This window comes from Ricinus communis, chromosome 9 (assembly GCF_019578655.1).
Source record: "Ricinus communis isolate WT05 ecotype wild-type chromosome 9, ASM1957865v1, whole genome shotgun sequence".
NCBI lineage: Eukaryota > Viridiplantae > Streptophyta > Magnoliopsida > Malpighiales > Euphorbiaceae > Ricinus > Ricinus communis.
This window is the reverse complement of record NC_063264.1, coordinates 16831610-16853385: the sequence shown is the minus strand read 5'-3', so window position 1 is coordinate 16853385 and position 21776 is coordinate 16831610. Positions and strand designations below refer to the sequence as shown.

General features: G+C 35.0%; 1 protein-coding gene across 8 annotated transcripts; it reads right to left on the bottom strand.

The window, feature by feature from the left end:
• Positions 1-14368: 14368 nt before the first annotated feature.
• On the bottom strand, positions 14369-19536 carry LOC107261935. 8 transcript variants are annotated; one of them, XR_007217484.1, is made up of 4 exons: positions 19200-19328; positions 19005-19071; positions 18507-18845; positions 14369-14987 (listed from the first exon to the last, which is right to left on the bottom strand). XR_007217484.1 is itself a non-coding variant. In XM_048379671.1 (3 exons), the coding sequence occupies exons 1-3, from the start codon at positions 19464-19466 to the stop codon at positions 18537-18539; spliced, it is 414 nt and encodes a 137-aa protein (XP_048235628.1). In that variant the 5' UTR covers positions 19467-19533; the 3' UTR covers positions 18330-18536. The 8 variants fall into 8 exon arrangements, 1 of the variants encoding a protein (XP_048235628.1); XR_007217483.1 differs by lacking the exon at positions 14369-14987 and having other exon boundaries at positions 18330-18555; positions 18718-18845; positions 19200-19326; XR_007217485.1 differs by lacking the exon at positions 14369-14987 and having other exon boundaries at positions 18330-18845; positions 18987-19071; positions 19200-19536.
• Positions 19537-21776: the final 2240 nt, after the last annotated feature.

The following is a 21776-nucleotide window of genomic DNA, read 5'->3' as shown; positions in this document are numbered from 1 at the left end:
ACATCCGAAATCGACACGAGTATATTAGAATTCAATTTCAACCTCGTCCCAAATTCTTTTACAATTATCCAAACTCGTTCTATTAGAGTTCGGTCGAATTGGATTTCTGAAAATATCCACCCAACTGATATTGCTAAATAAGATTTGATATTTAATACAATACCATTTTCAGAATTGGTACAAGTTTCATCATTTATTTATTAGAACTTAGGTTTTGTTTGTTTGCAATTACCTTTATAATGCATCCAAAAGAAAATGCAAGACACCAATTGTTACATATAATTGCTGGCATGTGATTCTATTTAAGTTCTTATATCAATAATCAAAATCTAACAACCTAGCATATATCAACTTAATTAAAGTTTTAAGTGCGAGTGTTCTTTCTCTATTTGTAACTCAAAAAAAAACCTAGCATTTTTAGCATAATAATGTAGGCCTATTTTCTAAAATTTGGTACAATGATTTATTTTATCCTTAATATTCTAATTTATGTTATACTTTTATCTTCTACTAATTAATACAACTGCATTGCTTAATTTTATTAATTTTATATTAATTATTAATAACAAATTATTCTATCAGAAAATTATCTAAATCTTAATACATTTTGCATTTAAATATAAGTCTCTTACTCAAATTTGGACAAATTTACAATTTTAATCTTGTCTCTTATCTCTTAGAGTTATCATCTCATCTCTTATCTCTTACCTCTTATCCTTTTTAATATTTATCATCTTTATACATAGATAAGTCTTATATTTCTTAGCTTGTAGCTATATAGCTATTGACTCTGTAACCCTATAAATATTCTGATGTGTAACTCAATTCATTGCAGTAGAACTATTTTCAAGTCTAAACATGGTATCAAAAGCCCTACAAATAAAGATTCCAACAACAACCTCCACAATAAACTTTAACTTTGCCCTTAAACTTTCATCCTGAAATTAGTTTGCTTTGAAGACACAATTTCTTCCACTCATCAATTATCATGACATGAATTCTCTTATTGATGGGTCACACGCCCCTACCACAATAATTCCCTTCAACTAGAAATCCTAACGCACCTACTATTAATCCAGCCTATACTCGATGATGCAATAAAGACAAGAATTACAAATGATCCTTTAAGCTTTCAAGGAGGTCCAATGACAAGATCCAAGTCCAAAAGTATGCAAGAAGCTTTGTTGGGCTTAATTAAAGACATTTGGAGTGTTCAAACACAACAAGGCTCAGTCCAAGATTTAGGATTGCAAAAAGGATCCAAAATCATCAATTTAGTGCAATAAATTTGGGCTGAACTCATAGGTCCAATAAGATTCATTTGAAGCCTTTTTTTTATTTTCATTTTATTAGGTTTTTTCTTAAGTTATGGTGTGATTAGTTGTCTTTTAGAGTTACAAAATAGATGCACATAATTAGTCATAATTTGGAGTTACAAAATGGATGCACATAATTAGTTGTCATTTGGGAGTTACAAAAATGAGTGACATCAATGTAAAAACAACCACTTTTAATAAGTTTTAAGGGGAATTAAAGGGGGAAACGTGGGGAAGCTCAAAAGACATCCATTTAGGTTTCTTTGTCTTGTTTTGGCTATAAATATCAAAGCCAAATTCATTTGTAGACATAGAATTTTGAATGATAATCTTTGTTTGCTCTTTGTGAGTGTTTTTGCTTAAGTTCTTGCATGAACTTTGAACTTATCAAACTAATTTTAGTTTGTGGCGTTCTCTAACCAAAATCTTGTGTTTGATTCATAACTTATCAAATCATACTTGGTTTGTGGCGTTTGGAGTTGAATTCAAGTGCTAGTTTCATTGTTGGAACTAGTTTTTTCTAACTTCACTTGAGGAGATCCTTGGGTTTTGGAATCATCTTGATTGGAGGGTGTTTTCTTGCATTCCATATGTATCGTAACTCATTAGTTATTGGGGTGTATGGTTGCTAAGATGATGATTTCCTATCATTTGGTATCAGAGCTTGCTTCAAGTTGAGGTTTGCTTATCTTTGTGTTTTGTGTGTTATTAAAGTTTCTCATCTTCTTTATTTTTTTTTTTTGTGCCAAATTCTTCTTGTTTCAATATTTTCCTTCTAAGTACTCATTCTTTTCAAAGTATACACCTTTGTGCGCATAAAGTAAAACTTCGTTGTCCCTTGCAAAAAAAAAAAAAAATTTATGTTGTTCATAATTTCTTTTCAGTTGTGTTATTATCATTAAAAAAAAAAAGAATCACAAGATCAAAAAAAAAAAAGAAAGTTTGGGTAGCATAGAAATCATATTATATTATTTTATTCTATTGCTTTCTTGTGTCTAGCTACTTTAAATTTGGCCTGACCTAACAACTTAATCTAGACCAACCTTTTTTTTCTTTCTTCTTTTCACTCCATTGAATTGCCATAATCTGATTTGGCTTGTTTAGGTGATTAGTTCATCTAAGAACCTAAAGCAAAAGCAAGAGAGGTAAAAGGCAATAGTGGTGAGACTAGCATCGAGAAAAGCCAAAACTTTGAGTGAAACACGAGCGGTGTGACATTTTAATTGAGAGACACACGCGAGCGAGTGTTTTTTGTGAGGCTATACTAACTTGTTTTTCAAGTTTTTTGCACAATGTCAAAAGAACAAGTTTCAAGTAGTGTTGGAGCATCCATTGAGCAAACTTTGCAAGCAATGCAAAAAGAGTTTGAAAGAATGTATAGGCGAATGGATGATGTTGTTGAAAGTGTGAGAAGGCAAGGTGAAACTATTACAAGAATTCAAAACGAGCCTAGAAGAGAAAGGCAACTAGCCTTTGAACAAGAGGATTATGATGCCAAGATGATTTGGAGGATGACCAAGCAACCACTTTTGGTGGAGATGACCATCCTAGGAGACACAATAGGAGATCAAGGCAAGATGGTGTAGATCGCAACCTAGGCAGCATCAAAATGAAAATTCCTTCCTTTCAAGGAAAGAATGATCCTGATGTCTACTTGGAATGGGAGCAAAAGGTGGAGATGATCTTCGAATGCCATAACTATTCGGAGGAGAAAAGGTAAAACTTGCTGCCGTTGAGTTTTGTGATTACGCTAGTGTTTGGTGGCATCAATTGTGTAGGGAAAGGAGACGAATGGAGAAAGACCCGTAGGGTCATGGATGGAGATGAAACGCATTATGAGGAAGAGGTTCATTCCTAACTATTACTATAGAGATTTGCATCAACGATTGCAAACTCTAAGGCAAGGAACCATGAGTGTGGAGGAGTACCACAAAGAAATGGAAATGGCTATGATTAAAGCAAATATGGAGGAGGATAGAGAGGCTACCATGGCAAGATTCTTGAATGGTCTAAACAAGAATATTGCTGATCTTGTGGAGTTGCAACATTATGTGGAGCTTGAGGACATGGTGAATGTGGCCATGAAAATTGAAAGGCAACTCAAGCGAAAAGGTGCAAGTAAGTTTGATTCTAAACTTAATTCGAGTTCTAGTTCTTCTAATTGGAAATCGAATTGGAGTAAAAAGGATGATAAATTTGCTAAGCCTAAAGTGGATGAGAATAAGAATAAAAATGAAATAGGCAGCAAAAACAAAGTTGAGAATCAAGCTAATCAATCTAGAAGCTTGAAGTGTTTTAAGTGTCTTGGACATGGTCATTATGCACGTGATTGCCCTAATAAGAGGACCATGATTGTTAGAGATGGAATTGTTGAATCTGAAAGTGAAAATGAAAATGATGATGAGAATGATGACATGCCAACTTTAGAGGATGTTAGTGATGTTGAGTATGCTAAAGGGGATGTGTTAGTAGTACAACGCACACTTAGTTTGCAATGTAAACACGATGAACATCGAGAGCAGCGTGAGAATTTGTTTCATACTCATTGTTTAATTGCTAATAAGTTGTGTAACATGATTGTTGATAGTGGAAGTTGTACTAATGTTGCTAGTACTTTGCTTGTGGAGAAATTGAAATTACCAACTACCAAACACCCAAGGCCTTACAAGTTGCAATGGTTGAATGATAGTGGTGTTGTGAAGGTAAATAAGCAAGTGCTAATTTCTTTTTCCATTGGGAGATATAAGGATGAGGTGCTTTGTGATGTAGTTCCCATGTATGCCGGACATGTTTTATTGGGAAGACCTTGGCAATATGATAGGCGTGTGATTTATGATGGGTTCAAGAATCGATATTCCTTGACTATTGATGGACAAAAGTTCAATCTTGGACCATTACCTCCCAAGGCCATTTTTGATGATCAAGTGAGAATTAAACAACAATATGAAGAGCTTGAATCTTCATATGGGGAATATCAGGGGAGGGAGCAAGAAATAGTGAAAAAAGAAAAAGGTGAGGTAAGTGGTAAAAGTGAGTGTAATGGGAAACACAAGGTGAGAGAAAACAAGGGAGATGAGAATGAAAGAAAGATGAATGTGTATGCAAAGCCAAGTGATGTGAGGAGAACACTAACCTTGAGGCAGCCCTTACTTGTACTCATGTACAAGGAAGTTTTGATGATTTCTAATGATCTTAATAAGGATTTGCCTTGTGTTGTTCTTGAGCTTTTGCAGGAATATGAAGAGCTATTTCCCGAAGATGTGCCTAAAGGATTACCACCAATTCGAGGAATTGAACATCAAATTGATTTCATTCCGGGTGCAAGCATACCTAATAGGCCAGCATATAGATGCAACCCCGAGGAGACAAAAGAAATCCAAAGGCAAGTGAGTGAGCTTATGGATAAGGGGTACGTAAGAGAAAGCATGAGTCCTTGTGCGGTTCCTGTAATTTTAGTGCCTAAGAAAGATGGTTCATGGAGGATGTGTGTTGATTGTCGTGCCGTCAACAAAATAACGGTAAAGTATCGCCATCCTATACCTAGGCTAGATGACATGTTGGATGAATTGCACGGTGCTTGTGTGTTTTCTAAAGTGGATTTAAAATCTGGATATCATCAAATAAGAATGCGTGAGGGTGATGAATGGAAAACCGCTTTCAAAACTAAACATGGATTATATGAGTGGTTAGTCATGCCGTTTGGTTTAACTAATGCTCCAAGTACTTTTATGCGATTGATGAATCATGTTTTGCACTTTCATTGGAAAGTTTGTAGTGGTTTATTTTGATGATATTCTTGTGTATAGCAAATCTTTAGATGAGCATGTAATACACTTAAAGCTGGTTTTTGATGTGTTAAGGCAAGAGACATTATATGCTAATCTTAAGAAATGCACTTTCTGCACTAATGAAATTACTTTTCTTGGATATATTGTTAATGACAAGGGAATTCATGTTGATCAAGAAAAAGTAAAAGTAATTAGAGAGTGGACAAAACCTACTAGTGTGCATGATGTTAGGAGTTTTCATGGTCTTGCTAGCTTTTATAGGAGATTCATTAAAGATTTCTCTACAATTACTGCACCTTTAACTGAATGCATTAAAAAGAATGTGGGTTTCAAGTGGGGAAAAGAACAAGATGATGCTTTTAACTTGCTAAAAGAAAAACTTAGTTCAGCACCTTTACTTGCTTTGCCTGACTTTGCTAAAACCTTTGAGGTTGAGTGTGATGCAAGTGGAATAGGTATTGATGGAGTCTTGATGCAAGAAGGAAGACCAATTGCGTTCTTTAGTGAGAAGCTAAGTGGAGCAAGTCTAAACTACCCAACTTATGACAAAGAGTTTTATGCTTTGGTAAGAGTTTTAGAGACATGGCAGCACTATCTTTGGTATAAGGAATTCATTATACACACCGACCATGAGTCTTTGAAATATCTCAAAGGACAACGGAAGCTAAGCCGTAGGCATGCTAAATGGGTGGAATTTATTGAATCCTTTCCATACAATATCAAGTACAAACAAGGTAAAGAGAATGTTGTTGCCGATGCTCTATCTAGAAGGTATGCTCTAATTTCTACACTTGAAGCAAAATTATTGGGTTTTGAGTTCATTAAGGAATTATATAATTCAGACCATGATTTTGCTAATGTATATGGGGCATGTGAGAGAGGGGGGTTTGACAAGTTCTATAGACATGATGGTTTTCTTTTTAAAGAAAATAAGTTATGCGTGCCTCAATCTTCTTTAAGAGAGTTGCTTGTGAGGGAGGCACATGGTGGGGGTTTGATGGGACACTTTGGTGTGAGAAAAACTTTAGATGTTTTAGAAAATCATTTCTTTTGGCCACAAATGAAAAGAGATGTTCAAAAAATATGTGAGAGATGCATCACTTGTAAACAAGCTAAATCTAAAGTGATGCCTCATGGGTTGTATACTCCACTTCCCATACCTAATGAACCTTGGGTAGACATTTCTATGGACTTTGTTCTAGGATTACCTAGGTCAAGGGGAGGGAAAGATTCTATTTTTGTTGTTGTTGACAGGTTTAGCAAAATGGCACATTTCATTCCATGCCACAAGACAGATGATGCAACTCATATTGCGGGGTTGTTCTTCAAAGAAATTGTAAGATTGCATGGGGTTCCAAGGACAATTGTCAGTGATAGAGATGTCAAGTTCCTTAGCCACTTTTGGAAGACACTTTGGAGCAAGATGGGAACAAAGCTTCTATTCTCAACAACTTGTCATCCACAAACGGATGGACAAACGGAGGTGGTTAATAGGACTCTCTCACAACTATTGAGGGCAATAATTCAAAGAAATTTGAAGAATTGGGAAGAATGTTTGCCACATGTTGAGTTTGCATACAACAGGAGTATTCATGGTACAACAAATTGTTCACCTTTTGAGATTGTATATGGGTTCAATCCATTAACTCTAATGGATTTATTGCCATTACCCATTGATAAGGCTAATTTTGAAAGCTGAATTTGTTAAAAGCTTACATGAGAATGTGCGTACTCAAATAGAGAAAAGAAATCAACAATATCAAAAGCAACACAACAAGGGGAGAAAGAAAGTTGTATTTGAACCGGGTGACTGGGTTTGGGTACATTTGAGAAAGGAAAGATTTCCAAGCCAAAGGAAGTCTAAATTAATGCCAAGAGGGGATGGGCCATTCCAAGTTCTTAAAAGAATTAATGACAATGCCTATAAGATAGATTTGCCAAGTGAGTATGGCAATGTGAGTGCTTCTTTTAATGTTGCTGATCTTTCTTTATTTGATGTAGGTGATGAAGTTGACAATGAGGCTGATTCGAGGACGAATCCTTACGAGGAGAGAGGGAATGATGCAATAAAGACAAGAATTACAAATGATCCTTTAAGCTTTCAAGGAGGTCCAATGACAAGATCCAAGTCCAGAAGTATGCAAGAAGCTTTGTTGGGCTTAATTAAAGACATTTGGAGTGTTCAAACACAACAAGGCTCAGTCCAAGATTTAGGATTGCAAAAAGGATCCAAAATCATCAATTTAGTGCAATAAGTTTGGGCTGAACTCATAGGTCCAATAAGATTCATTTGAAGCCTTTTTTTATTTTCATTTTATTAGGTTTTTTCTTAAGTTATGGTGTGATTAGTTGTCTTTTAGAGTTACAAAATAGATGCACATAATTAGTCATAATTTGGAGTTACAAAATGGATGCACATAATTAGTTGTCATTTGGGAGTTACAAAAATGAGTGACATCAATGTAAAAACAGCCACTTTTAATAAGTTTTAAGGGGAATTAAAGGGGGAAACGTGGGGAAGCTCAAAAGACATCCATTTAGGTTTCTTTGTCTTGTTTTGGCTATAAATATCAAAGCCAAATTCATTTGTAGACATAGAATTTTGAATGATAATCTTTGTTTGCTCTTTGTGAGTGTTTTTGCTTAAGTTCTTGCATGAACTTTGAACTTATCAAACTAATTTTAGTTTGTGGCGTTCTCTAACCAAAATCTTGTGTTTGATTCATAACTTATCAAATCATACTTGGTTTGTGGCGTTTGGAGTTGAATTCAAGTGCTAGTTTCATTGTTGGAACTAGTTTTTTCTAACTTCACTTGAGGAGATCCTTGGGTTTTGGAATCATCTTGATTGGAGGGTGTTTTCTTGCATTCCATATGTATCGTAACTCATTAGTTATTGGGGTGTATGGTTGCTAAGATGATGATTTCCTATCACTCGATGGTTTAAAAGAGATCAATTACCTCTAGTACCTCTTTAATGTTTGCTTTCGTTAATTTTAAATCTTTTGTCAATCTCTTCTTATCAGTCAATCTATAATCATTATCATATGTTCTTGGTATATCTTTTTTACTTTGAAGTTTTTATTTTCTTTGTCTATTTCGCATTCCACTCATAAACTTCAAAACTAATTAATTAAAAATTTGTTTTACTTTCTTTTAATTTTGTATGCACATGAAGATATTGAACTGATGCAATCTCTTGGGATAGATGCATATAGATTTTCAATCTCATGGAGCAGAATCTTGCCTAGTATGTGCAATCAATAATAATAAAATTTAACAAAATAAATTATCTATGGAACTAAATCAAAATATAGAAGTTTTAGTACGGCAGTTCAGAACCATCATCACTTGATGAGTTAGAAAATTTATTAGCTAATCAAGAGATGTTAGTTAAACAAATAGCTGGAATTTCAATAAAAGGTGAGCCAAATGAGGAAGAATTGTAAGCAAATATGGAAGAAAATAGAAGGTGGTGGAAAGGCGATAGTCCATATTGAAGGGGAGCTCAACAACGTTAAGAGCTGGAGGATAAGAAAGATAGAAGATCTAGGCAACATGATGTTGAATGCAACAATTATGGCAAACGAGGCCATTATGCCCGAGACTGTCGATATATAAGAGTCGAAGTAAATGTAGTAACATCTACACAACCTCAAGTTCAAAGTGACGAGGAATGGGAATCAAAAAGCTGCTTTATTTGGTCCTTATATTATCAATTTAATTTGATACAATAAAAAAGTTTAATTTGGCCCTTAAATTTATATTATAACTATTGACTCTTTCAAGATAATTAAATTAATATTTTTGCATTGCTCAAATTTGTAGCACACCTCGAACCGGAGCTAAAAACTTAAGTCGATTTGGGAATCCACAATACACCAGAAAATTATTTGCCTAACATAAATACAATAAAAAAATGATAAGAAAATAAAAAATATATATAAAAGATGAAAATAAATTGAAATGGCAATAAGTAGATTAAAAAGTACGTTGTGGCACTTTAAATCTATTACTCCTTGTTAGACATCATTTAATACTTTTGAATCATATGCAGATCTTTTCCACCCACTAAGCACATATATGAATTCCAAATCAAGATTACAAGCTGCTAAAATATTTTGCAAAGTTATTCCATAACGATTGCAAATAGCTACTAATGTCACGTCCAATAACCATCACAGGAATACGGGTACCATCAATAGCTCCAATGCAATCCTAAATTAATATAAAAAAACTTGAAATTTTAAAATGGAGAAAATTTATAAAATGGAGAAAATCTAAGTATAATTTTATCTTTTCTACTCTTTTGGTAGTATTATTTGCAAGTTAAACACCTATTCTCTATTAATCAAGCATTTTAATTTAATTTTTGACACTAAAGCCGCCACTTGAGAGCTAAAGTTGATATTTGATCGATTTTTTCAAATTATTTTCATCTTTAAACTTTTGTTCCTCTTCTTTTCTTTTTCATTTTGGATTTTTTGTGATATGTTTGTGAAAATTTGGTTTTTCTTGCTGACTGTGAGTTGAACTCAAATTGGTTCGACCCATACTTATGCGATGTTGGATTTGTCCCGTTTTAAAGAAAACATCAACGCTTAGACTTTTTATGGCTTCTAAATCCTGAGCGTGCACAAGCTCATCCATTTGAGTTTGTTGATGGTGACGATGAAGTGCTCGTTCTTGCCGCTTCTTCATTTAAAGAATACAAGCTCTTCTTCTGCACCTCTGGCGGAAAATCCTCGACTCAAAGACATGATGCAAAAGCTGCTCAATAATGGGAAGCCATCAAAATGGATCTTCTTGATCTGTAGAAATTCGATGGTTCCGATGATCCTTAGGCTTTCTTGAACGCTTACTAATTCGGTACCTGCACTAATATGACCAAGCAGTAGGCGTCTACTTGATCGGTATTGTTGCCTATCGGAACTAGCAATTGAATGAAAAACTAATAGACAATTAGAAAGTTATGATCGAGAGATTTGTAGGCCAATATGGGTACAAAGAACTAAATTGCAAGTGAGTACTTGGGACTGGGCAGCCATAAGGAAACTATCTAATGACACCATCTCCGATTTTAAGATTTCGTATAAAGTGGCGAGGATGACCACTAAACCAATAGCCCTCCAGATGCACTAAGGAGGCTAGGCAGCCTAGGCCAGGGCACTTCATAAACCTTCATACCTAATTTTCGAAACCTATTATTGACCCGACATCTTGGGTGTCGATTCCAGTCTTTCGATTATCAAATGAATATTGTGGTCTTTTAGGTTCCTCGACCGAACGACTCATTTCAAAACGAGCCTAAAAATTCTCTAACAACGTGATGAGGACACAAATCACTTGGGGCTAGTCCTGAAAACCTACTAATGCTCATAAACTCTTTCATAGGTATATTATGATAAAGTAATTCATCAATTTCTTATATATATGAAATTAAATTATGTAGTATTAAAATTCATCAATTGGATGAATCACTAATTAAATTAATGTAGTGATACTCATCAATCTTTTATAGGACTAGAATTGCATATGAAATTATAATAAAATTAGGATTGAATTAAGATTAAAAATTATATTCAATTAAATAATTAGATTAACTAAAGGTATTTTAGTTCTTTTAAAAAAATTTCTTCTCCTTTACTATATACAAGAATGTGTGAGCACAATAGGCTTTTAGGCTCGACCCTAGTTGATTACGACCTCATCGTTGTGTCGAGGAACTGTTCTTAGTACTAGGTCCATTTTGAAATAACTCATATAGTTAAGAGACCTAAAGGACCACAATGATCATGTGATCATCAAGAAAGTGGAGTCGACACCCTAAACATCGAGACAAATTGGAGAGTAAGAATGGCAGCTTTATACCCCTTGCGGAGAGCCTAAAATTCTCCCTCCCTAATATCAAAGATTATGGCTCAGGGTATGAATAAGGAATGCATGAGGCACATGCCTAGGCATCCGCTAGAGTAAATGAATGTTTGCTAGCCTAACAAAATTACCTTAATCTAGTCACTTCTACTTATTTAAGCACGAACCTTTTTATCTTATATAATATGTGAGGTCAACAAACAATTCTAACTTGGAAAAAGGTATATTGGTACCCGAAACCAGTCCTAGAAGTACTTTGGTACTTTAGATACTATCTAGGTGTAGGATTCATAATCCTAGCGTTTTAAAGTGAATACATATTTAAGGTGCGGGAAGCTTACATTGGTAACCTTTGTTCATTTATTTTGAGCATGTGGGGTGATCGAAAAATCCTAAGTTGATTTTATTCTCTTAGACATGTGTAGTGTAAATCTAAAAGCAATAAAATAAAACATTTATAGAAAGGGAGAGGAGAAAAGAGAATTATAGAAAGGATTAAGGAGACCGGAGAGATCAAGGGGAATAATTACAACCATGGCCAAAACAATCAAATAAAGAATTAACTAATTAATTAACTAAACTAATCTTAAAAGTCCAAAGAAGAGCGCTATAGAAGGAGGTATATTAGCACTCAAAACTAGTCCTCACAGAAGGTACGGTAACTCAGATTTTTTATCTTTCACATGCAAGGTGGCCAAATTTGAATCTAATTTTATTACCTAAATTTAAGTGGGAATTAGCATTTTAAAGTGAATGCAGATATGAGGTGCCAGAAGCTTACTTTGGTAAGCTTTATTGATTTTATGTTAGGCATGCTGAATGATCGCTCATAAATTTTAAGTTGATTTTAGTCCCTTAAACATGTGTGGTGAAAATCTAAAAATAATAAAATAAAACATACATAGAAGGGGGGAGGAGAAAAGAGAAATCAGAAAAGGATTAAGGAGATCGGGGCAATTAAGGGGGGAATTAATTACAACCATAGCTTAAAAGCCTCAAAAAGTTAAATAAGGAATTAAATAATTAATTAACTAAATTAATCTTAAAAGTCCATAAAATACCGCTTAGGATATCAAAACTGGGTAATTAGCACCTGTCACTATGAAAAGAATTAGATTAGTAAACAAAATTAGCAAATAAAAGTGCAAATAAACAAATAAACTATAAAATAAACAGAAATTAAAAGCAAATTAAGAATAATATTAAATATATAAAACAATAGTAAATACGAAAGATGAGATAATAGAAAATAAACTTGTCTTTAGAGGCAACACGACCTGTTAATTTAGTATTTGCACTGGCATAGAAAGCTAAACCAACACAAAAATAAAGTGTTTCACTCGATAACTATTAAAAAATCAAGTAATATACTTTAATATCTTGATCATTATATTAATTGCCATCTATTCACTTTTCACATAAACTTTCTTTTAAGAAAGAGCTTCTTTTTTTTTTGTCTAATTATCATAATAATTTACTGTTTTGTTTAAACAATTGATAGACTCGTCTCAAATAAAGAGATGTATATATAACGCATACAACAATTAAGCTGTTGAAACTCACCTGCTGAACTTTTTAAGTCTTTCTCCTTTGAAGGGTCAGGAGGCTGTGGTTCTGCTCAGTTTGTGCATTCCTGCCGAGAGAGTGCTGCAATATATGAGTGAGCTTGGAGTCCCGATAGGGTATATTTAATTTAAGCATTCATTGGATATTAACAACTGCAAGCAATGTGTCAGTTCGTGTAAGTGCGCAGGCTAAAAAGAGAGAAGAAAACATTCAGGATAGATAAATTTCAGGCTCATTTCTAACATCAGCATTGCCAATTTCTGCCAAATGCTGCTGTAACCAATTCAAGCGCCTAAGCTCAGCTTATGTGAATAACAAATAAAACTGCGTCCTACTGATGACGGATACAAAGCATAGTTCATTAATCTGCTATCTTTGCTCTCTAAAAGTTTTCTGCCAGGAAACTTGTTGCTCCGGTTCAATAAAGCCCTCCTCATCCTCAAGATTATATCCAGATGAAGAAAATGAAAATGAATTTCCTAATATTACAGAGAACCAAATGAACTGCAAATATTATATACTGTAAAGGAAGTGCTGTAAACATGACCCGCATTTTGATCCTATTTGATTATAATACTATCTGAAGTATTGGAGTACTAAAATGCCCATGAAGAAAGAGAAGCCAAGTATGAACTTTGTCCTGAAACTGTTCAGGAGGTTACAGAACATAAAGAGAAACCAAGGCCAGTAGAAGCTGTCTAAATATGATCTAGATGAAATAGATAGCTGCTACAATTGGTAGAGGTATAGATGCAAGTACCGCAAAAACCATAAAAAGAAAGATAAAACTTTGACCTCATCTGATCTTTGTGGAGGTCTAATAAGGAAGCAAAGCCGCTCTATTCTTAAAATTTGAAACTTGGATCAGCATATTCTTAAAATTCGAAACTCCTTCAGTTCTGTAACCTGAAATTTTACCAATCACATCATTATCCTTCTAAGAACTCCGAAAAAACACCAGAAGAATCTCTAGAGGCAAGCACGATCTCAATCTGCGGAAACATATACCACTTCTAGACTTCTTAATGACAGAAAATCAACCCAAGTGACAGTAATACCATAGCAAGTAACAAAACAAACAACAAGATCTAAGATTGAAATTACACTAGCCATACCTCTTCAGAATGCTCAGGGGTGAAAAGATATTTGTGGAGGTCTAACAAAGGAACCTGTGTAAACATGACCCACATTTTGATCCTATTTGATTATAATACTATCTGAAGTATTGGAGTACTGAAATGCCCATGAAGAAAGAGAAGCCAAGTATGAACTTTGTCCTGAAACTGTTCAGGAGGTTACAGAACATAAAGAGAAACCAAGGCCAGTAGAAGCTGTCTAAATATGATCTAGATGAAATAGATAGCTGCTACAATTGGTAGAGGTATAGATGCAAGTACCGCAAAAACCATAAAAAGAAAGATAAAACTTTGACCTCATCTGATCTTTGTGGAGGTCTAATAAAGGAAGCAAAGCCGCTCTATTCTTAAAATTTGAAACTTGGATCAGCATATTCTTAAAATTCGAAACTCCTCAGTTCTGTAACCTGAACTTTTACCAATCACATTATTGTCCTTCTAAGAACTCAAAAAAAACACCAGAAGAATCTCTAGAGTCAGTCTCAATCTGTGGAAACATATACCACTTCTAGAAATGACAGAAAATCAACCCAAGTGACAGTAATACCCTAGCAAGTAACAAAGCAAACAACAAATATTGAAATTACACTAGCCATACCTCTTCAAAATGCTCAGGGGTGAAAAGAGAAGGAACCTATTTACCAGAGAAAGAAGTCTACAATATGCAACAGAAGGGATTATTCCACATTGGTGACGTAAAAATTTTCACTATAGGAAAGAATAAGTATTACAAAAATTGACACCTTGAAAAGCTGTCCTGTTATGTTCTCTTACTATATGGTTCATCGAGGAGAAAACCTGTAAATGACAATAATCAGCATTGCAATTAGTCAAGAAATAAAATCAGGATAAACCTCGTAGGACACAACTCACAGAATTAATCAATCGAACAGCATTGAATGACGATTGAATAAGATCATCTTTATTGGAAATGCTATTTCCCAGAACAACTTCCTGCAAGCCCTCCAATGTACAAACTGCTTCAAATGATCTACAACAAACCAAAAAAAAAAAAATCACTTGTAGAACAACTTATCCAACAACCCACAACTTTATCAAGAAGTTCAACATGAGCAAATTTTGCTTACTTTTTACAATTACACTCTCCAAAGCAACTTCATAAAAAGTCCATCAATGTTCATATTGAAAAAATCCCCCATTATTAACATTCTCACCTGGTTCCATATCCAAATCAATCTCACCTCCTCTAACTCCCCTTCTTCCTTCTCAACAACATCAACAATCTTTTTTGAATAGATTGCATTTCCCTTGCAGCTTGGCAATGAACTCCGCTGCATCTCGGTCACCTAGACTATATGACTTTGCTTTTGCAATACTTCTAGAGCTCCAAGTTGCTCCTGAGATGTTCGAGTTTACGGATTTCATGCATTAGAGTAACAGGTGCAGTTGATGATGTATTGCCTTAACATAGTTTTCCTTGCTCTGCCGCAGCGGTTTATCTCGTTGTTCTCAAGTTTTCATAATAATGTAGGAGAGAGAGACAGTTCTTTACTGATGGACGTGGTGTTGATTCCAATGTGCTTGAAGCCGTTGGTCCTCTTGAAGTTTTTTCTGCAACTCATCCACTTGAGATTGTGCAAAATCTCTCTGGCGCCTCAGTTCTTTAATTTCTCTCTCCATCTACACCCAACAAAATGATGAGGTACACATTCATTAGATGACTGTAAAATTCAACTAAGCTACTGAAAACTTAACAAAACAGCACGAGAAAGAAAAGGGAAAGAAAAAGAAAAAAAGGAAAACTAAAAAGCAAGTATTTACAATTTCGATAAGCAGTACCTGGTCCAGATTAAGCGATCGTCTCTGTAATACCCCCAATTTTTATATATTTAATAAATGAGTTATTTTCCATACCCAATTAGTTTGAAATTTTAAGAAATTATTCAAGTAAATTATTTGAGAAATGATTATATTTTGGTTATTCAAAATTTTCCCAAATGCATATTTATATAAGTAAAATTATATTTTGGAATAAGGATTGAAAGTATAATGTTATTTTTATGGGGTTTTAATGGAAATTTGTGAGCTTGGTATTTTTATAAATAAATATGTCGGTCAGGGGTATTTTTGTAATTGTGTATTTTCAATAATTCGGATTTGGCCCAAATTAAATAGTTAAGGGCTTAATTGAAAGGCTAGAAAGAAGTTTGGGGGTTAAATTGAAGTTCTGCAGCATGAAATTGTAAGTAATTAAAGAAGTTGAGGGACCAAATTGTAATAAAAAAAAGTTCGGGGGCCTAATTTCGATATTGAAAGGAAAAGAATCGGGGAAGAAGAGAGGAAGAGAGAGAGAGAGAGAGAGAGAGTGTTGCGGCGGCAGTGTCCTTCCGCGGACAGCCGGCGGGGCGCGGCGTGGCGGCGGCACGATGGCGTCCGCAGGTAGCGGAATCGCGTGACGTGTGGCAGCGGCTTCCGAGCGTCGTTCCGGCCTTTTCCGGCGGCCTTTTCGGCCGATCTCGGTGGCGATCAGCTCCCCTCGAAGAGAGCTTCCTTTTGGCGGCAGCGGCGTCGGTTTTGGTGGCCGGAGGAGAGAGTTCTGGCGAAGTGGTGGCAGCCGTGTTTTCTGGTTTTTTCGGCGAGCTCCGGCGGAGGATGGACGATCGGAGGACGTATCCCGACTCTCCTCAGCTCAAGCTTCGAAATGGCACCGGTTTGGTGGCGATCGGGCTCCGTTTGCAAATCGACGACCGTGATCGTCCGCAAATTTCTCCGGATGATCGGGTGTCAGATCGAGAAATCGGAAGCAGGGATCGTCATCAGCGCGTCGTTGTGAGTCCGATGGTGTGTTCGAATCGTCGATCGGACTCCGGCGGCTGGAGGCGAGTCGACCGAGCGATCAAGCGTCTCGGTAATTTTCTCTGGCCGTTGATCTTGGTCTTTGATTTAATTTGTGTCTATTGGGTTATATCGAGTATTTGATGATATTGTGAGTCAAAAATAATTGTCATCGGTTTACGCCTCGTATTTTGTCTTTGTGTGGCGAGTCGGAAATAGTGAAGTTTGGGGACCCAACTCCCGTTGTTTAAATTGTTGGATATTTGGAGTGTTCTTCTGGCAGGTCCTGGACCCGTTTTTACAGGGGGTAATGTTCGTGTTGTAGGGGAGGTTCTGCCGGATTCTCGGTAGAATTCTCCTGAGTCGAGATTCTTAGACAGTCAGTCCTAGGAGTCTAGACCTAGGATTAATGATCGATTGCTTCAGCGTTTTGATAAATTGTTTTCTGTGATTAGATGATCTGTCTGTTCGGCTCGCTCCAACTGAGGCACCGGAGCAGAGCTAGGAGGTCGCCCAATTCTGTGAGTTAAAGTCATTTAATCATTGCGCTATTGCTAAGTTTGATTTTAATATGCTATTTTGAAAGTTCATGCTTAATATGGTTATTAGTATCGCAACGTAAATAATTTCACTGAATTATTCATTATTAAAGGTAATATAATTATTATTATAGTAATGTTATGATGATACCAAATATAATCAGTTTTCCATATGAGTTGCCTGATGTCTTACTCTTAATTGTTAATTGTTATTTTGATATGGTTGAATGATTTCATTATACAATGATATTTATTATATGTGATGATTTCGATTTGGGGATGTGGCTTTCGTAGAACATGCCGCCTGATGGGTTACATCAGGACCGCGTGCGCACCGGTAATGATCATGGACATGTAATCAGATTTTTATGGGTTTGCCCTGGTCGAGCATGGCTCTCTGGGCTGATTTGTGTAAATTGCCGGAGGTAAGGTCCCTGGTCGAGCATTGCTCTCGGGGCGCCGGCTTATTTGGATACTTAAGTGACCAGACTGGAGGTAAGGTCCCTGGTCGAGCATTGCTCTCGGGGCGCCAGTCTTATTGGATTAAGAGAGCCGAATGGCTACTAGATTTCTTATTTGGATACTTAAGTGACCAGACTGGAGGTAAGGTCCCTGGTCGAGCATTGCTCTCGGGGCGCCAGTCTTATTGGATTAAGAGAGCCAAAATGGCTGTTAGAATTTGGGGTTAGGGTTCTACTGAGCCACTCGTCCCGTAAAAGTAAATATATATTTTTATTTATTTATTTATTATGGTATTTGATTATAATGTGATTTGTATTTACGTGCATGGTTTGATATACTGATTTGAATAATCTATATTTTCTGAGAAGAATGCAATAGTCCCCAGATTATTTGATTTTAACTCACTCTCGAGACTGACAGTCTCATTTTTACTGTTTTTCAGATTCGTGACTGTTAGTCCTCTCGCGACTCTTATTCAGTAACCCGACTCCTTCATCATCGGGTGATGTATTTGATTTGGTATGTAAATTGGTAAATCTTAGATTCTCCGCAGTAGTAATAGTAGATGTATCAGTTGTAAATTTTCTGAGTTTCAGGTCTCGCCTAGTTTTTTTGGCAGACCGAAGTATTTATGTAGAATGTAGCTGTTAAGATAAATTGTGGCTTTAATAATATTAATTTGAGATGAGATTTGTTTAAATCAGTGAGTGTCAGGCTTACTACGGGTTTCGGTGGCCTTAAGCCTACCCATTCCCTAGTGCCGGTCACGGGCCCACGGGTGGGGTCGTGACAGTCTCAAATAAAGAATCAACCAACCATAATTCAATCGCAAGAAAATCTAAGAGGAGAAAGGAAGAAACAGAAGATAAATCACTTGGTAAGTTTAATCTTTTCCAGTATACATAAGGAAAGATCATGAGCTTCGATATTAAGGAAATAAATTCAATAAACAACAACATCAACAATCTTTTTTGAATAGGTTGCATTTCCCTTGCAGCTTGGCAATGGACTCCGCTGCATCTCGATCACCTAGACTATGACTTTCCTTTTGCAATACTTCTAGAGCTCCAAGTTGCTCCTGAGATGTTCGAGTTTACGGATTTCATGCATCAGAGTAAAAGGTGCAGTTGATGATAATAGCCTTAACATAGTTTTCCTTGCTCTGTCGCAGCGGTTTATCTCCTTGTTCTCAAGTTTTCATAATAATGCATCAGCGTAGGAGAGAGAGACAGTTCTTTACCGATGGACGTGGTGTTGATTCCAATGTGCTTGAAGCCGTTGGTCCTCTTGAAGTTTTTTCTGCAACTCATCCACTTGAGATTGTGCAAAATCTCTCTGGCGCCTCAGTTCTTTAATTTCTCTCTTCATCTACACCCAACAAAATGATGAGGTACACATTCATTAGATGACTGTAAAATTCAACTAAGCTGCTGAAAACTTAACAAAACAGCACGAGAAAGAATAGGGAAAGAAAAAGAGAAAAAGGAAAACTAAAAATCAAGTATCTACAATTTCGATAAGCAGTACCAGGTCCAGATTAAGCAATCGTCTCAAATAAAGAAATCAACCAACCATAATTCAATCGCAAGGAAATCTAAGAAGGGAAAGGAAGAAACAGAAGATAAATCACTTGGTAAGTTTAATCTTTTCCAGTATACATAAGGAAAGATCATGAGCTTCGATATTAAGGAAATAAATTCAATAAACAACAACAATACTCACAGAAATCTCAGGATAAGAACAATGCAGTATCCGAGAGAGAGAGAGGAGTGTTGAGAGAGAATGGCTTCTACTGATTTTGCAGGTATGAGGACGAAGAAGAAGAGATTTGTTTCTCTTCCTCTTTAATGAAAAAACAAACGGGTAACTTAGTCTTGTGCATTTGAATTTGTGAGCCGTAACGGCTAGTTTCTTTTGGTTTGTGTTTTTATTTGAATTACTTTTATTACGGATTCGCATATTCAGATCGACGATCCAGTCGACGGTCATAGTGGAATGGGTTCCTTTGTCAAAGTTTTGAAAAAAACGGCATTTTTTTTGTTTCTGGTAAGTTAATTAATTTCTGCAAACATAATAAAGGAGGAAGGTTAAAAAAGGAATTTTGCACATATGCCCTTTACGTACGACGTAACGTTTCTTCAACGGTTGCTCATATTTGGTAATTCTTGTGCTAAACTGCTCATTAACTGTGGCTTTGCTGAACTCTGAAGCTATTTTATTTATTGTATCTTTTTTCGTTTATACGGTAAATATCCGAATTGAAAAAAAAAATCAATCAATTGTTATTTTTTATTTGCAAACTAATTCTATATTTCTTTTAGAAGCAATGGGAACAGCTAGGATAAGAATACCAAACTCGAGCTCGATTAAAATTATCTGAATTTTTTTTAAAATTATTTAAAAAATTATATTTGTTATATAAATTCATTCTATATCCAAACAAGAATCAACATATATATTATTCGAATTTAATAAAAGTATATAACAATTAAATAAATTATATAGATATTTAAATAGGTAGCAGTTACCTTACCCGTTAAATATCCATTTATATAAATATTCGAATAATTAAATGGGTACTTGATAACTCGGTCAAGGATTGAGCTATCAATAGTATCTTCAAAGGTTGATTCGATCTCGAGAGTACCTGTAAAGATGGTTAGAAAGCGACGGACGGGATTGTCCAGCCACTTACTCCGATAATTAAGTCAGTAATTTACGAAAGGGTGACTTAAGTATATTGAGGTGTAAAGTAGCATGTATCTAAAAATATGGTGTAGTGTAAAACTCTGCAAATATAGGTCGGGTTAGATATAATAAGACTTATTCTCTTTGTTGTCTCAAGAGTTTTAGGTCGGGTCAGACTCTCTAACTAAGGTGCGTCCATGAGACGATCTCTTAGACTTTCTATTGTTGTGGATACAAACTTAGTCAACTTTATCTTTCTCGGGCATGACAGGTTGGCCTATAATGCTCTAATATACTCATTTATAATAATTAAATTTTAAAATATACTAACAGAAAAACTAAATCTAAACTACATAATTTTAAATAGGATAGAGTACCGGATTCAAGTAATCTATACTTATATTCATTTAAATAATTGTGTTAGGAAGCGGGTATAGGAGGGTTCACATCTGAAATCGACACGAGTATATTAGAATTCAATTTCAAACTCGTCCCAAATTATTTTACAATTACCTAAACTCGTTCTATTAGAGTTCGGTCGAATCGGATATACGAAAATATCCACCCAACTAATATTGATAAATAAGATTTGATATTTAATACCATTCTTAAAAATGGTACAAGTTTCATTATTTATTTATTGGAACTTAGGTTTTATTTTTTTGCAATTACCTTTACAATGCATCCAAAAGAAAATGCAAGATACCAATTGTTACATATAATTATTGGCATGTGATTCTATTTAAGTTCTTACATCAATAATGAAAATCCAACAACCTAGCATATATCAACTTAATTAAAGTTTTCAGTGCGAGTGTTCTTTCTCTATTTGTAACTCAAAAAAAGCATTTTTAGCATAATCTAGGTCTATTTTCCAAAATTTGGTAAAATGATTTATATTATCCTTAATACTCTAATTTATGTTATATTTTTAAAATATATCTTCTACTAATTAATACAATTGCATTGCTTAATCTTATTAATTTTATATTAATTATTAGAAGATTATCTAAATCTTAATACATTTGTATATAAATACAAGTTAATTACTCTTACTCAGATTTTGACAAATTTACAATTTTAATCTTGTTCTCTAAAAGTAAACTAATTGTTAGATAGAGTCTCTTATCCCTTAGAGTTCTCTCATCTCTTATATCTCTTATCTCTTATCCTTTTTAATATTTATCATCTTCATATATAGATAAGTCTTATATCTCTTAGCTTGTAGCTATATAGCTATTGACTCTGTAATCCTATAAATATTCTGATGTGTAACTTAATTCATATCACTCCAATAGAACTATTTTCAAGTCTAAACATGGTATTAAATCCTTACAACTAAAGATTATTGATGCTTCTTCCACTCCACAATAAACTTTAGCTTTGCCATTAAATTTTCATCCTGAAATTACTTTGCTTTGAAGACACAATTTCTTCCACTCATCAATTATCTTGATATAAATTCTCTTAATGATGGTTCACACAGCCCTACCACAACAATTCCTTCAACTACAAATCCTAATGCACCTACTGTTAATCCAACCTATATTCGATGGTTTAAAAGAGATCAATTAACTCTAGTACCTCTTTAATGTTTGCTTTGATTAATTT